The sequence below is a fragment of the Mixophyes fleayi genome, chromosome 12 (assembly GCF_038048845.1).
Source record: "Mixophyes fleayi isolate aMixFle1 chromosome 12, aMixFle1.hap1, whole genome shotgun sequence".
Classification (NCBI taxonomy): Eukaryota; Metazoa; Chordata; class Amphibia; order Anura; family Limnodynastidae; genus Mixophyes; species Mixophyes fleayi.
This window is the reverse complement of record NC_134413.1, coordinates 83,404,516-83,419,477: the sequence shown is the minus strand read 5'-3', so window position 1 is coordinate 83,419,477 and position 14,962 is coordinate 83,404,516. Positions and strand designations below refer to the sequence as shown.

At 46.3% G+C, this 14,962-nt stretch overlaps 1 protein-coding gene and 1 long non-coding RNA gene across 2 annotated transcripts in view; both read left to right on the top strand.

Annotated features, from left to right (window-relative positions):
* Nucleotides 1–14,962, top strand: part of LOC142108407 (uncharacterized) — an 87,556-nt gene that overhangs the window by 33,089 nt on the left and 39,505 nt on the right. Inside the window, exon 8 of the mRNA XM_075192029.1 lies at nt 14,895–14,947. Coding sequence (XP_075048130.1) covers nt 14,895–14,947 — 53 coding nt within the window. The remainder of the gene's footprint in view (nt 1–14,894; nt 14,948–14,962) is intronic.
* Nucleotides 2,518–14,830, top strand: LOC142108610 (uncharacterized). The gene is made up of 3 exons (XR_012680183.1): nt 2,518–2,592; nt 13,166–13,323; nt 14,625–14,830. It is a non-coding gene; the product is annotated as an uncharacterized LOC142108610 (long non-coding RNA).

Genomic DNA, 14,962 nt, shown 5'->3' with positions numbered 1-14,962 from the left:
GGCCAACAACTCCTTAATCAAACTTGAACCACTGTATAGCAAATATGTATAATAGTAAATATATATCTCCCCAGGAAATTGTTACATGCCATCAGTTTCCTGTATCCTGTGACATCATAACACCAAGTAGTTTGTGCAACTAGTAAATGAAAGGAGCCATCAATATGTCTATTAAGGAAATGTCCTTAACTTCCTGAATGACGTCCAAAGAAAAGACGAGAGAGGTTCTTACTATCTAGATGGTACAAGACATCCAGCTGCTGAAAGTACATGAGGAATCCATTTACAGTAACGTTATTATCAGGAAACCCAACCAGAGAATTGCTGGATCCACTGGAGGTAATTTACCAACTGGACAAAGTGCAGCCACACAGAGCATATAATATTACACAGATACTGCTATTTATTGCCCTAGAACAGTGGTCAGGGAACAGGGGTAAATTACCCCAAATGGGGTAAAAATGAAATCCCTGGGGGTAATGCTGCCGATTCACATGCTGTCAGTTGGATTGTAGACCCCTTTAAATGTAAAATTGCTGTTGTACCAGAAGAGCCTCAAGGGTTGGCAGAGGCACTTCTTGAGCTACGATGCAATAATGAAGCACGTATTGCATTTGAAAACAAAGCAGATCTGTCATATTTTTGGATGTCAACAACTGCAAAGGCATCAAAATTGCACATGAGGAGGCAGTCAAAAAGTTGCTGCCTTTTGCAACAACCTACCTTTGCGAACAAGGATTTTCCACTCTAACGAACATAAAAACAAAGCAGAGAAATCGATTGGACGCTGAAGACTGTATCCAAATTGCTCTGACATCAAAATGCCCCAATATTGATGCTCTCGTATCAAAAATGAAGAAACATCATTTACAGTAACGTTATTATCAGGAAACCCCAACCAGAGAATTGCTGGATCCACTGGAGGTAATTTACAAACTGGAAAACATGCAGCTCCACAGAGCATATAATATTACACAGATACTGCTATTTATTGCCCTAGAACATACATACCCACATTCCACATCTGGGAACTTTGTCTTTGTCAAAGTGTGCAATCTTCTAAGACATAAATGTAAAAAAAAAAATGTTGCAACATACATTCAATAAAACATAAACATTAATTGCAGCACGGTGGCTCAGTGGTTAGCATTTCTGCCTCACAGCACTGGGGGTCATGCGTTCGATTCCCGACCATGGCCTTATCTGTGTGGAGTTTGTATGTTCTCCCCATGTTTATGTGGGTTTCCTCCAGGTGCTCCGGTTTCCTCCCTCACTCCAAAAACATACTAGTAGGTTAACTGTCTGCTATCAAAATTGACCCTAGTCTGTGTGTCTGTCTGTCTGTCTGTGTGTGTGTGTGTGTGTGTGTTAGGGAATTTAGACTGTAAGCTCCAATGAGGCAGGGACTGATGTGAGTTCTCTGTACAGCGCTGCGGAATCAGTGGCGCTATATAAATAAATGGTGATGATGATGATGATGATGATGATAGAGGAAATCAGATCTATTTAATCCCGAGGACTCTTTAAGAGAAAGAAAGTGATTGAAATAAAAGAATAATTATAAACTCAAATAGTAACAATATACAATGCAATTTGCTTTAATTTCATTTTATTAACAATTGTTACTATTCCTGGATTTTATGACTGGTTTTAATAAAGTTACTCACAGACAAAAAATGAAAATCATTTTATAGCGTAACAATAATCTTTTTTTAAACAGTATCAGAGCATCTCAATTTGCCTTCATTATATATATAATGATCTACATAGTGTTATAAATGTATAATGCAAACAAATGGTGTCAGTCTGTAGGACTGTGGGAGGGATTCTGGGTAATATCTATTTAATGGATATTTTATGAAGGACAGAACCTTCTGGGCTTTGCAGCAGGACCCAGTCAGACACTGGCTGTGGGGACTGATGGTGCTGACATGTAGGGTGGGAAGGGACATAAACTAATAGTCTATGTGATATGTATAAGGGGATGGATTCTGTATGAGGCCCTGATGGCCGGGAGGCTGCACATAAACATGGGGGAACTATATTATTACCTCAGCCTTGTACAGGGCCCGGATGTTGTACAGACTGAGGGCGGCGCTCCAGGCTCTGACATGGCGGCTGAGGAGGATGTGGCCACGCCCCCTGGGCAGTGTAAGTTGTTCTCAGGGGCGGAGATATATCTGTAAGACCAATAGTGTGTGAGAGACTACGGGAAAATGGCCGCCGCTGTCCTGCACTGAGGACAGTAGTTATAGAAAATTTGTCTTCCGACTGTTACCAAACATTTGTAGGTTATGTATCTAATATACATCCATCTAATATGGGCAACGGGGGATAGTTATACCGAGAGGTGTGAAGAGGGGAGGGCTCTGCAGGTTTAAATATGAGTAAAATAAATAGTTTCCATCTCTGTGTTGTCCTCAGTGCAGGACAGCGGCGGCCATTTTCCCGTAGTCTCCCACACACTATTGGTCTTACAGATCTATCTTCGCCCCTGACAACACCTTACACTGCAAAGGGGCGTGGTCACATCCTCCTCAGACGCCATCTTAGGATCTGGATCGCTACATCCGGCTCCTCTATAAGGCTGAGGTAATATCTCCCTATAATAATATATCAGGCAGCGGGAATTACCCCCATAGAGTTACCCCATGTTTATGTGCAGCCTCCCGGCCATCAGGGCTTCATACATGCGGCTGAGCTCTCACATCAGCTGCTACATAATCCTCATTGTGCTGCAGTCAGCAGAAGGCTGTTAGTAATAGCAGAGCTGGTTATTATAATGGTAGAGCTGTGAGAGACTTAGTACCCAGACCAGCTACACCCCATACACCACAGAGGGGCTCACACACCATGACTAGCCCCCATCCCCCTCCTTCTACCCCCATTACCTCACATCCCCCTACTATCACCTCCTACCCAACCACCCCCTCACCAAGTGTCACTAACACATAGCTTGTCTAGTGCTGGAGACTAGCCCCCATCACCTCCTTCTACCCCCATTACCCCACATCCCCCCCCCCTACTATCACCTCCTACCCAACCACCCCTCACCAAGTGCTACTAACACATAGCTTGTCTAGTGCTGGAGACTAGCCCCCATCCCCCTCCTTCTACCCCCATTACCCCACATCCCACCTACTATCACCTCCTACCCAACCACCCCTCACCAAGTGCCACTAACACATAGCTTGTCTAGTGCTGGAGACTAGCCCCCATCCCCCTCCTTCTACCCCCATTACCCCACATCCCCCCTACTATCACCTCCTACCCAACCACCCCTCACCAAGTGCCACTAACACATAGCTTATCTAGTACTGGAGACTAGCCCCCATCCCCCTCCTTCTACCCCCATTACCTCACATCCCACCTACTATCACCTCCTACCCAACCACCCCTCACCAAGTACCACTAACACATAGCTTGTCTAGTGCTGGAGACTAGCCCCCATCCCCCTCCTTCTACCCCCATCCCCTCACATCCCCCCTATTATCAACTCCTACCCAACCACCCCTCACCAAGTGTCACTAACACATAGCTTGTCTAGTGCTGGAGACTAGCCCCCATCCCCCTCCTTCTACCCCCATTACCTCACATCCCCCTACTATCACCTCCTACCCAACCACCCCTCACCAAGTGCTACTAACACATAGCTTGTCTAGTGCTGGAAACTAGCCCCCATCCCTCTCCTTCTACCCCCATTACCCCACATCCCCCTACTATCACCTCCTACCCAACCACCCCTCACCAAGTGCTACTAACACATAACTTGTCTAGTGCTGGAGACTAGCCCCCATCCCCTCCTCCTACCCCTATTACCTCACATCCCCCTACTATCACCTCCTACCCAACCACCCCTCACCAAGTATTATTTATTATTATTATTATTAATTTTTGTTTATAGGGCGCCACTAGGTGTCCGTAGCGCCGTACAGGGACAAACGAGATTACAATACGAGGTGAGACAGCACAGTACAGTAAACAATAATCACAGTAACTCAGTGAGCTCAAAGCACCGCTAGAGGGGCGGAGGAGGGGAGAGGGGAAGGTCCGCCAACGACGGAGTCCAAGAGGGAAGGCACGGATGACAGGGAGACCCCTAGAGGAGAGAGGAGCGAGAGGGGACGCGGGAATGAGGGTCCTCAAGGAGGAGGGCTAAGTAGCTGGAGAGCAGAGTTAACAGTGGTGAAGACAGGAGGAGAGAATACCCTGCTCAAAGGAGCGTACAATTTAAGGGGTGGGGTAGACAGACAGAGAGACACGGGGGAGAGATGGAGGAACGGAGGTTAAGGGTGGAGGAAGAGGCAGAAGAAAAGGTAGGAAGTTAAGTGGGAGACTGGAAGGCTTTAAGAAAATGGTGGGTTTTTAAAGCCTGTTTGAAACTGGACAGATTAGGGGAAGTTCTGATGAAGGGATGGAGCTTGTTCCAGTGGAGGGGGGCAGCACGGGCGAAGTCTTGGATACGCGCGTGGGAGGAGGTGATCAGGGGGGGAGAGAGGCGACGGTCATTGGCAGAATGGAGAGGGCGGGATGGAGCATGAATACAGAGGAGGGTGGAGATGTAGGGTGCAGTGGAGTTGGCAAGGGCCTTGTATGTAAGAGTGAGGAGCTTGAACAGGATTCTGTAGGGGAAGGGGAGCCAGTGAAGGGATTGGTATAGGGGGGAGACAGAAGAGGAGCGGCGAGAAAGGAAGATGAGCCTAGCGGCTGCGTTAAGTACAGATCGAAGAGGAGCGAGATGAGAGTGGGGGAGGCCAGTAAGGAGGAGGTTGCAGTAGTCCAAGCGGGAGATGATTAGAGAGTGAATAAGACATTTGGTGGCATCTTGGGAGAGGAAGGGCCGGATGCGAGCGATGTTGCGCAGCGATGTTAGTACCACTAACACATAGCTTGTTTAGTGCTGGAGACTAGCCCCCATCCCCCTCCTTCTACCCCCATTACCCCACATCCCCCCTACTATCACCTCCTACCCAACCACCCCTCACCAAGTGCTACTAACACATAGCTTGTCTAGTGCTGGGGACTAGCCCCCATCCCCTGGTACTGTATAGGTTCTAGTGTTACGATCACATGACAGTCTACCTCTTACTCTCAATAGAAAATGAGCAGATACATGACAGCCGCTCAGTACACAGGAGACCCCCCATCTGCAATGTAGTAACTCCAGGAGTCCCTCCTACATTCAAGCAAACAGACATAATTATACTCTTTATTATATAACATATGTATCCCACAACCTTAAGTCCTCGGTCTCCCTCCAGCTCTCACAGGAAGGGTCTCTCATCCTCATGTCCGTCTCCCTTGTACGACCTTGTTGTCGTCTCTTAATGTCAGTCCTCCACTAATACTAGTTCGAGACCATCCATGGAAACGTTATACTTAATTGTATTCATGTCACTGTTATCTGTATAAGTCATAATACTTATTGTAGTCATGTTTGTCATATCTGTAAGATGATTGTCCAGTACTACACAATTTGTGACGCCTTATAAATAAATTATGATGATGATGATGATCACTTGGATAGTATGATCTCTATGTTGTGACCCAGTAGGTCCAGAACTGTCCCCCTAATCCTAGCAATGTAAGGAGCCGCTCCTACTCCTCGTGTAGGATCTCCTACAGGGCTATCACACCCCATATACCCTAATACACGTTATTACACTGAGTGCAGGTTATGACTGACAGTCTTTCCTACACGCTATCAGAATTAAACAGGTTCGAGCCCTCACACCTGCCATTACTATAGACACCAATGGAGTCGTCTTCTCAAGGCACCCTCGAGAAGGGGAGCAGCGAAATGCGCGTCGTCGTTCACCTGGCTATGTTGATGTAATACCTGTTCGTTCAAACAAGCGTTTTATAATAGAAGATGGAATTGAAAGTTAGATAGTAGTCTAAGTTTACTAGCAGGTTGGATTGTATGAGTGAAACATTGTGATGAATGTTGAATGAAAGAGTTAGAAGTTAATCCCTAAATGAAAGATATTACAATCCCTAGATGAGAGCTTCTCATTTGGGTAACTCTATACCCTCTATCACAAGGGTGTCCTACTTCAATAGCCACCGTCTTTATATATCAGGTTTTCCATCTCAGTCCTTACCAAGATAGTTGATCCTTGTTTATAAAAGTACTATCAATATAATTGGAAAATTATCATTATTGATGGATATAATTTGAGGGTTTTCTTGTTAGGATATGTTCAAGATTTAGGGTTTAAGACTTCCCTACCTCAAAATTGTAAACTATTATATAGGGAACAGGAGATTATATATGGTATACAGATTGATGAATAATACAATGATACCATTTATATACCACATAGTGAGGCTTAGCAGTTAATCATTGCTATTTTAGACCACTACTTGCACTCTTGTGACATAAACACTGTTTTTAAATATTTCGCTGGCTTATGGAGTATAAGTTGGGATCTTTATGAATTTTTAAATTGAAACAATAAAGACATGATTATATACAGTACTGTAACACTGAGTGCTCCATTTGGATCACATTCTCTCCTTTGAGCTTTGTTTTGGATTAATTGAATTTTGATGTGTGAGTGCACCACCCGAGATATCTAACAATATCTGATTTATCTTTTTGATCTTAATACTATAACCCGGGATAGTGGGACACTTACACCATATCCAAGATGAAGTTCACAACCAGGAGGAAACGCGTTGGAATTTGAAGACACCCACAACCAGCAGCATTGTGTCACCCAGCTCCTGCCCTCCCCATTACTTCAGGAGCTCTGCTGAGCGCAGCCACTCAGCAGCAGATTCACTGCGCAGGTTACACAGCGGTGGAGCTCACCCCACAGACAGCTGCCCCACTACACTATCCAAGGTCCGTCATCAGAACATATCGTGCAGCAGGGTCCAGCACCCACAACAGATGTGCCTCCAGACTGACTGATCTGCTGCTGTTTCCACCTCTACATAGTACACACATTATGTGACATGTCCTTACTGTACTGACCTACGCTCTCCTCCCCTCCCCCGTTCAGAATCTGTAAGTGTACAGGGGAGTAAGTGTTAGATGTGTCTCACTCTGTATAAGGACTTAGTCTTATACATTTTTGTGTGTTTAGGAAGTAGGGAAATGCGTATTTCTCTGACATCCTTTGGGGGACACCGGGACCTTGGGGTATAGAGTAGGGACAGACGAACACTGGCACTTTAACTTTAGTTAAACTGAGCTCTGGCTCCTCCCCCTCTATACCCCACCTCCTGCTAGAGGCCAGTCTAGTTTAAGTGCCCGGCGAGCGGGCTGTGCACTGGGCTACTTAGCAGCCAATTTAGATTTTTATTTTATGTTAGTGGAGACTTTGTCTCCGTGGTTCTGACAGCCGGCGGCACTCTTAGCCGCGTAGCCGGCTGTCAGTTAGAGGTCCCGCTGCTATGAGAGGAGTCGGGTAAGCTTGCTTCCCCTCCCTCTCTTCGGGCTCTGTCGCTACATCTCTCCTGCGGCTGCTGCTGGCGGGGAGAGATTGTTTTAATAGCAGGGGAGCCTCTATATGTAGCGCACAGCATGGACGGCTCTGCGCTGTCTGCGGGGGTGGGGGGAGCGGTGCCTGCTCCCTCTTCTGATGTTTGGGCCCTTCAAGGAGCCAGGCATAGTCGCCGCAGGCTGTGTCCGTCCTCCTGGTGCAGATAGCAAAAGCTACAGCACACACTGCGTCTGGAGGGTTGGCAGCAGGTAAGTGAAGCCCTCTCTCAGCATAGTGCTGAGAGAGGGGGGGGGTAGAAAACGCAGTGTGTTCTCTGAGCTGGCTGCTTTTTACTAAAAAAGTCATTTTATTGGGTTTAAAGAGTGTATCTATTTTTAGCTCAGGGTACAGGGTCAGGCAAGGGTCACTAACTTAGTGAGCCCTGCTAGGCTCTGGATTGGCCGAGGAGGTTGTCATAACTTGGACGATAGCCAAATCCAGTGCTGGGCCCTGGGGGGAGTGGTTTTCCTCATATGCACTTTTTCCATGGTAGTCTCTCACTCCTCATGTGCAGACACCAGAATAGTCAGCCATTTTAGAAAGCTCCAGCTTCCCCCCTTTTCTATCCTGTATTCTGTAAGGTAAAAGGTTTGGGGGGTGGTTTGATAAACGTTTGTAGTATTTTACAATTGGGAGCTTTTGGCTGTATCGCAGGCTCACTTTCTTTTGTAGTTTGTGTGCTGTTTGTTATCTGTATTGTGTGTATTTCACTGTACTGTTTTGTCCCATCTGTTAACATGTCAGAGAGGGAAAAATCTACACGTGGTAGGGCTGGTGTTACTATGCTAAGTTTCACCTGTGCTGTATGTCATGTTAAGTTACCATCTGGCCAGTCAGGTGCGCAGGTTCTGTGGGTAACCTGTCGGACCACAGAGACTACTCCTGTTGAAACAGCTGCTGCTTGTTCAAACATGGAGCAGACTGCCTGGGCTCGGTCTCTCTTTAATATGGTGGAACTATTTGCTCAGAGGGTACAGTCTCAAGCTGCTCCACCCTCAGATTCAGCTCAGGGTTTGTCTATTTCTTCTCTGATGGAGTCTGTAGAACCACCCTGGGTACAGGTCCTTGCGTCTTCGGTACAAGGTTTGGTGGCGGTTTCTTCCCCCTTGGAGAGGATGATGAAATCGGCCGCATTGTCTTCCTCAGGTAGGCGGAAGAGGGTGGCGGCACCTCTTCAGGGAAATAAGTCTGATTCTGATTGTGGTTTCCAGGAAGAGGGTGAGTTACCACTGAATTCTGACATAGATGCTGCTTCTATGGTGGAGGAGGTTCATACTCATCGTCAGGGTGTCGAGGAGTTAATTCAGGCTGTGCGTCAGGTACTTGATTTTCCTGAGGAACAAGTCCCTGAGGCTGCTGAATTTTCTCTTTTTGTAAAGCGCAAGAAAAAGGCGTTTTCTTTCTCGGCCTCTTCCCAGTTTGAAGATTTGTTGTGAGAACCTTGGACTTCCCCAGACAGGAAGTTCCAGGTGTCTAGGCGACTGCAGTCGTGTTATCCCTTTCCCCCTGAATTTCTCGCTAAATGGGAGAGCTTCCTCGGGTGGATGTGGCTGTGGCAAGGTTAGCAAAGGTAACTACTATTCCTCTTCCTAACCAGGCCATTCTTAAGGATGGTACAGACCGGAAGGTCGAGACCGTTCTTAAGTTCATTTTTGCGGCAGCAGGTGCTTCTTTGAGGCCGGCGTTGGCATCAGCGTGGGTTAACAAAGCTGTTGAACGCTAGTCAGAACAACTGTCTGAAGGTTGTTGGCAGGCAGGCCGTCCTCTGAACTGCTTCCATTAGTGGAGCAGATTCAGAGAGCAACAGATTATTTAGGAGAGGCTGCTATGGAAGCAGGACTGATTGGAGCGCGCATTTCTTCCTCAGCAGTTTTCAGCGCGTTGTACTCTCTGGCTTAAGTCCTGGGAGGCTGATGTAGAGTCTAAAAAGGCTCTTGAGTCCATTCCTTTTTCTGGAGGTGTTTTGTTTGGACCGCAGCTTGACTCCATTATTAGTCAAGCATCAGGGGGTAAGAGCACTTTCCTTCCCGTCAGTGCTCCCAAGCAAAGGATGTCCAGATTTCGGGCTTTTCGTTCCGCAGGAAGATTTCGGGGACAATATTCCTCAGGCCAATCTTCTAAAGGTCAGTCATCTTCCCCTAGAGGTGGTTTGCAGCTGGGACGTCAGGCCTGGTCTGCTCGACGTCCAGCTGCGAAGCCTGCAGACAAACAGTCTGCATGACGGGTTTTTTGCTCCTCCGCTGTCGTCAGTGGTAGGAGCCCGTCTTCTGCAGTTCAGGGATCGGTGGTGTCAGTCCACTACCGATGGCTGGATTCGGGGAGTGGTGAATCAGGGTTACAAGATCGATCTGCTCGGTCTTCCTCCCAGACGGTTCTTCACCACAGGGCTTCCGTCTTGTCCGAGGAAACGATTGGCTTTAACAGAAGCGATTTAATTCCTTCTTTCGTCCGGAGTGATTTTTCCGGTTCCTCATTCTCAGAGAGGTTTAGGGTTTTATTCCAATTTTTATCTTGTGGCAAAACCAGACGGCTCCTTCAGACCGATTCTCAATTTAAAGTATTTGAACACACAGGTCAGAGTGCCCAGCTTCTAGATGGAGTCTTTACGCTCGTGCATTCTCGGCATGAAACAGGGAGAATTTATGGTGGCTCTAGTCATCAAAGAGGCATATCTCCATGTGCCTATTTGGAAGGGTCATCAGTCCCTGTTGAGGTTTGCAGTCCGATCAGAGCACTTCCAATTTCAGGCTTTTCCGTTCGGTCTCGCCACAGCTCCACGTATCTTACCTAGATCAGGGCGGTTATGGCTGCTCTGCTAAGGGCCATGGGAATTACAATCATCCCTTACCTGGACGATCTGCTTTTAAAGGCAGATTCTTCAGAGAAGCTTCTGTTGCATATTCAGGGAGTAATCCAGACCTTGAAGTCGCACGGTTGGATTATCAACTTCCAAAAGTACAAGTTGATCCCATCCCAGCGGATGGTGTTTCTGGGTCTCTTATTCGATATCTGTCTGAGACGGGTGGTTCTTTCCTCAGGACAAGTTCCTTGCCTTGCAGAGGATGGTGAAATCCCTGTTGGTGGCAAGGAAACCTTCCATTCGTTTTGCAATGAGACTTCTGGGCAAGATCGTCATTCGAAGCGATTCAGTTTGCTCAGTTCCATTCAAGACAGTTCCAATTGGAACTTCTGTCGCAATGGAACAAATCCCATCAGAATCTGGCGAGTCAGGTTTTTCGCCTGTCTCCGCAGACGCGTCAGTCGCTGATCTGGTGGTTACACAAGCAGAATCGCCAGGGGACGCTTGTTCTCAATTTGGTATTGGATTCTGATAACAACAGATGCCAGCCTTCGAGGTTGGGGGGCTGTATGTCTTCAGGCTCGGTTTCAGGGGCTTTGGACTCAGAAGGAATCCAAACTTACAATAAATGTCTTAGAAGTGTGCGCAGTGTTTCATGCTCTAAGAAGTGCGCAACACTTGTTGCAGGGAAAGCCAGTAAAGATTCAATCGGACAATGTCACAGCAGTGGCATATCTCAACCATCAGGGCGGCACCAGGAGTCCCTTGGCCATGAGGGAGACTCACAGAATATTTCTGTGGGGCGAAGCTCATGTTTCGGCACTCGTGGCCATCTTCATTCCCTGAATAGAAAATTGGGAAGCAGACTTCCTAAGCAGGCAGACTTTGCATCCAGGAGAATGGTCTCTCCATCCGGAGGTGTTTCAACAGTTAGTGGTGAAATGGGGTCAAACGGATGTCGACATGATGGCATCTCGGTTGAATCACAAGGTTCCCCGCTACTGTTCCCGTGCAAGAGATCCCGGGGCAGTCGCGATAGACCGTTCCTTGGAGGTACCGCTTAGTGTACCTTTTTCCTCCGATAGCCATGCTTCCGCGAGACTGAAAAAGGTGAAGAGAGAGAGGGTGTTCCAGAGCTTCTAGTGGCGCTAGATTGGCCACGCAGGGCCTGGTACACCGACGCACTTTTCATGGCAGGAGGTCGGTCGTGGCGGTTGCCAATACACCCAGACCTGCTAACAGAGGGTCCCTTTTGCCATCAAAGTTTGCAACGTCTGGCTTTAACGATGTGGCTGTTGAGGCCAGGATACTAAGAGCTAGGGTTTTTTCGGATCGGGTGTTGCAGACCATGCTCCGTGCTCGAAAACCGGCTTCGGCGAAAATATATCATCGTGTCTGGAGGACATATATTGGTTGGTGCGAAAAGAAGGGATATTCTACGTATTCTTTTCGTCTGGCCAGGTTACCGAGGTTCTTGCAGGATGCCTTGGATGCAGGTTTGCGTCTTAGTTCTCTTAAGGGTAAGGTGTCAGCTCTTTCAATCTTCTTTCAAAGAAAACTTGCTGTCATACCTGATGTGCAAACTTTCATTCAAGGTGTTCTCCATGTTCAACCTCATTATATTCCTCCGATTCCGCCATGGGATTTGAATTTGGTGTTGAGGGCTTTACAGCATCCACCGTTTGAACTTTTGAATTCGGTGGATTTCAAATTTCTAACTTTGAAAACGGTTTTTCTTTTGGCCATTTCTAAAGCACGCAGAGTTTCAGAGCTTGCTGCTTTGTCTTGCAAGCCTCCTCTGTTGGTTTTTCATGAGGATAGGGTAGTTCTACGAACAATGCCCTCCTTCCTTCCTAAAGTTGTATCTAAGTTTCATTTAAATCAGGATATTGTTATTCCGGCTCTATCTGATTCCTCTTCCGATAACGATGAGTCTATTCGTTATCTAGATGTTGTTCGTGCCTTGCAAATTTATGTTAAAAGATCTCAGAAATTACGTAAAACTGAGGATCTTTTGATTCTTTATGATGCTCACAAAAGAGGCTGGCCAGCTTCTAAAGTGACCAGTGCTAGGAGGATTTCGGCTGTTATCCGCCAGGCTTACAGTGGGACTGGGGAGCCTGTCCCAGATAATCTATGGGCGCATTCTACAAGATCTGTAAGTGCTTCCTGGGCAGCACGCCATGGTGCCTCCAGTGAACAATTGTGTAAAGCGGCCACGTGGTCTTCTGTACACACTTTAACAAAGTTTTACAGATTTAATGTGTTTGCCTCTAGAAATGCAAGTTTTGGGAGAAAGGTGCTTCGGGCCGTTTCTTCTGAGCGTTCCCTCCCGTGAGACAGCTTTGGTATGTCCCCAAGGTCCTGGTGTCCCCCAAAGGATGTCAGAGAAAATGGTATTTTTATACTTACGTAAAATCCGTTTCTGTTAATCCATTGGGGGACACTGGGCGCCCACCGTTAACACTCTGGTTTCTCCTTCTGTTTGACATGTCGTCTGGTTGTTAAGAGAATGATGTGTTGTTAAGATTATTCTCTTTTCTTAGAGAGAAACCAATCTCCCTTTTTGCGGGCTTGGTTAAATCATAGACTGGCCTCTAGCAGGAGGTGGGGTATAGAGCGGGAGGAGCCAGAGCTCAGTTTAACTAAAGTTAAAGTGCCAGTGTTCGCCTTTCCCTACTCTATACCCCAAGGTCCCGGAATCCCCCAACGGATTAAGAGAAACTGATTTTACGTAAGTATAAAAATCCCATTTTTACGCAAAGAAAACTCTCTTACACCCAACTCTACATGAGACCCTCAGTGTTTAATATTTTAATATCTTACATGTCTGCTCTGTGATGTTTATAATGATTATTATATTTATTCCTAGACAGTTGATCTGTGAGGAACCAGAGAATCTTTTACTAGAAGTCAACTGAAGGTGAAACCCGATCTGTGTAAATCACTGATTCCCTAAGGATGGACAAGGACAGGAGTGAGAGGATATTACATCTCACCCTGGAGATCATCTACCTGCTGACTGGAGAGGTGAGGGATTCTGGGAAAGTCACAGTGACATCATTCTTACTGCTATAAATAAAACAGGGACATGACTGGAGAGGTGAGAGGGATTCTGGGAATGTCACAGTGACATCATTCTTACTGCTATAAATAAAACAGGGACATGACTGGAGAGGTGAGAGGGATTCTGGGAATGTCACAGTGACATCATTCTTACTGCTATAAATAAAACAGACATGACTGGAGAGGTGAGGGATTCTGGGAATGTCACAGTGACATCATTCTTACTGCTATAAATAAAACAGGGACATGACTGGAGAGGTGAGAGGGATTCTGGGAATGTCACAGTGACATCATTCTTACTGCTATAAATAAAACAGACATGACTGGAGAGGTGAGGGATTCTGGGAATGTCACAGTGACATCATTCTTACTGCTATAAATAAAACAGGGACATGACTGGAGAGGTGAGGGATTCTGGGAATGTCACAGTGACATCATTCTTACTGCTATAAATAAAACGGGGACATGACTGGAGAGGTGAGGGATTCTGGGAACAATATTATTTGTGGCCATTAGCTTCTGTGAGATCCTCTATAGATACGTTTTTATTTTATAGTTTATTCTTCCCATGATCCTCCTCTCTGGCTCACAGGATGGTGACCATTCTCACTTTCGTACTTTCTGCTCTGCCTCAGTCGTCTCCCCTGAACAGCTGTAAATGAGCAGCAGGTAGACAGTCTCAGATAGAAGTATCAGTCCCACAATCTTCACAGATGTTGGGATATATTGAATTGACCACAGTGTGTTGTTTTTATTTTTTCCTATCAATAACTGAGACTTTTCAACTCATTTTACAATTATGGGATGTTTTTCATTTTCTGGAGTTTCTTTTTAAATTGGCAAAATAGACAAGAAATGCTTTATTTTACACATACAACCACTGCCCTACCTGTAACTGTTTCCTATATGCACTGTCTATTAGTGTGTATACAGCACTTACCTCACCTACTATCTGCCATAAGTCGGCCATTCTGAGTCCTCTGTCTACTACAAGCCCCCACTTCAAACTCATCTTACTGTCTGCACTGATTTATCCTAGCAGATGATAGACCCGCGGGGGCGGCTGTAGGTAGAGGACTCAGATAGGTGGGACCACTGAAGGTGTCCGGAGCTGCCACTCTCTTGTATATAGGAATCAGTTACATGTAGGATATGAATCACGATTATGAAATAGAACATTATTGTATGTTTTGCATGATTAACACCTAAATAAAATTCCAAACATGTGGATCTTCATTTACCTTGATATCTCTCTCCATACACAGGATTACACAGTAGTGATAAAGAGATCTGGTGAGTGTGTGACACCCAGGAGCCTCCCCTGTGTGTCAGGAGGATTGAGCAGGACCCAGAGCCCCATCACGGTGCCTGAACCTCACTCACTGATACGTGAGGGAAACAATGACCAGAAGATCCTGGAACTGACCAACAAGATCATTCAGCTGGTGACTGGAGAGGTGACTGCTGGGAATGGGACATTATACAGTAACATTAGGGGATGTGTCTGGGTGATGACTGTGTCATTGTGTTGTCAGGTTCTTATAAAGTGTGAGGAGCAGTGGGAGAATTTAGAAGGACCCAACGGTCTGTATGAGAATGTGAA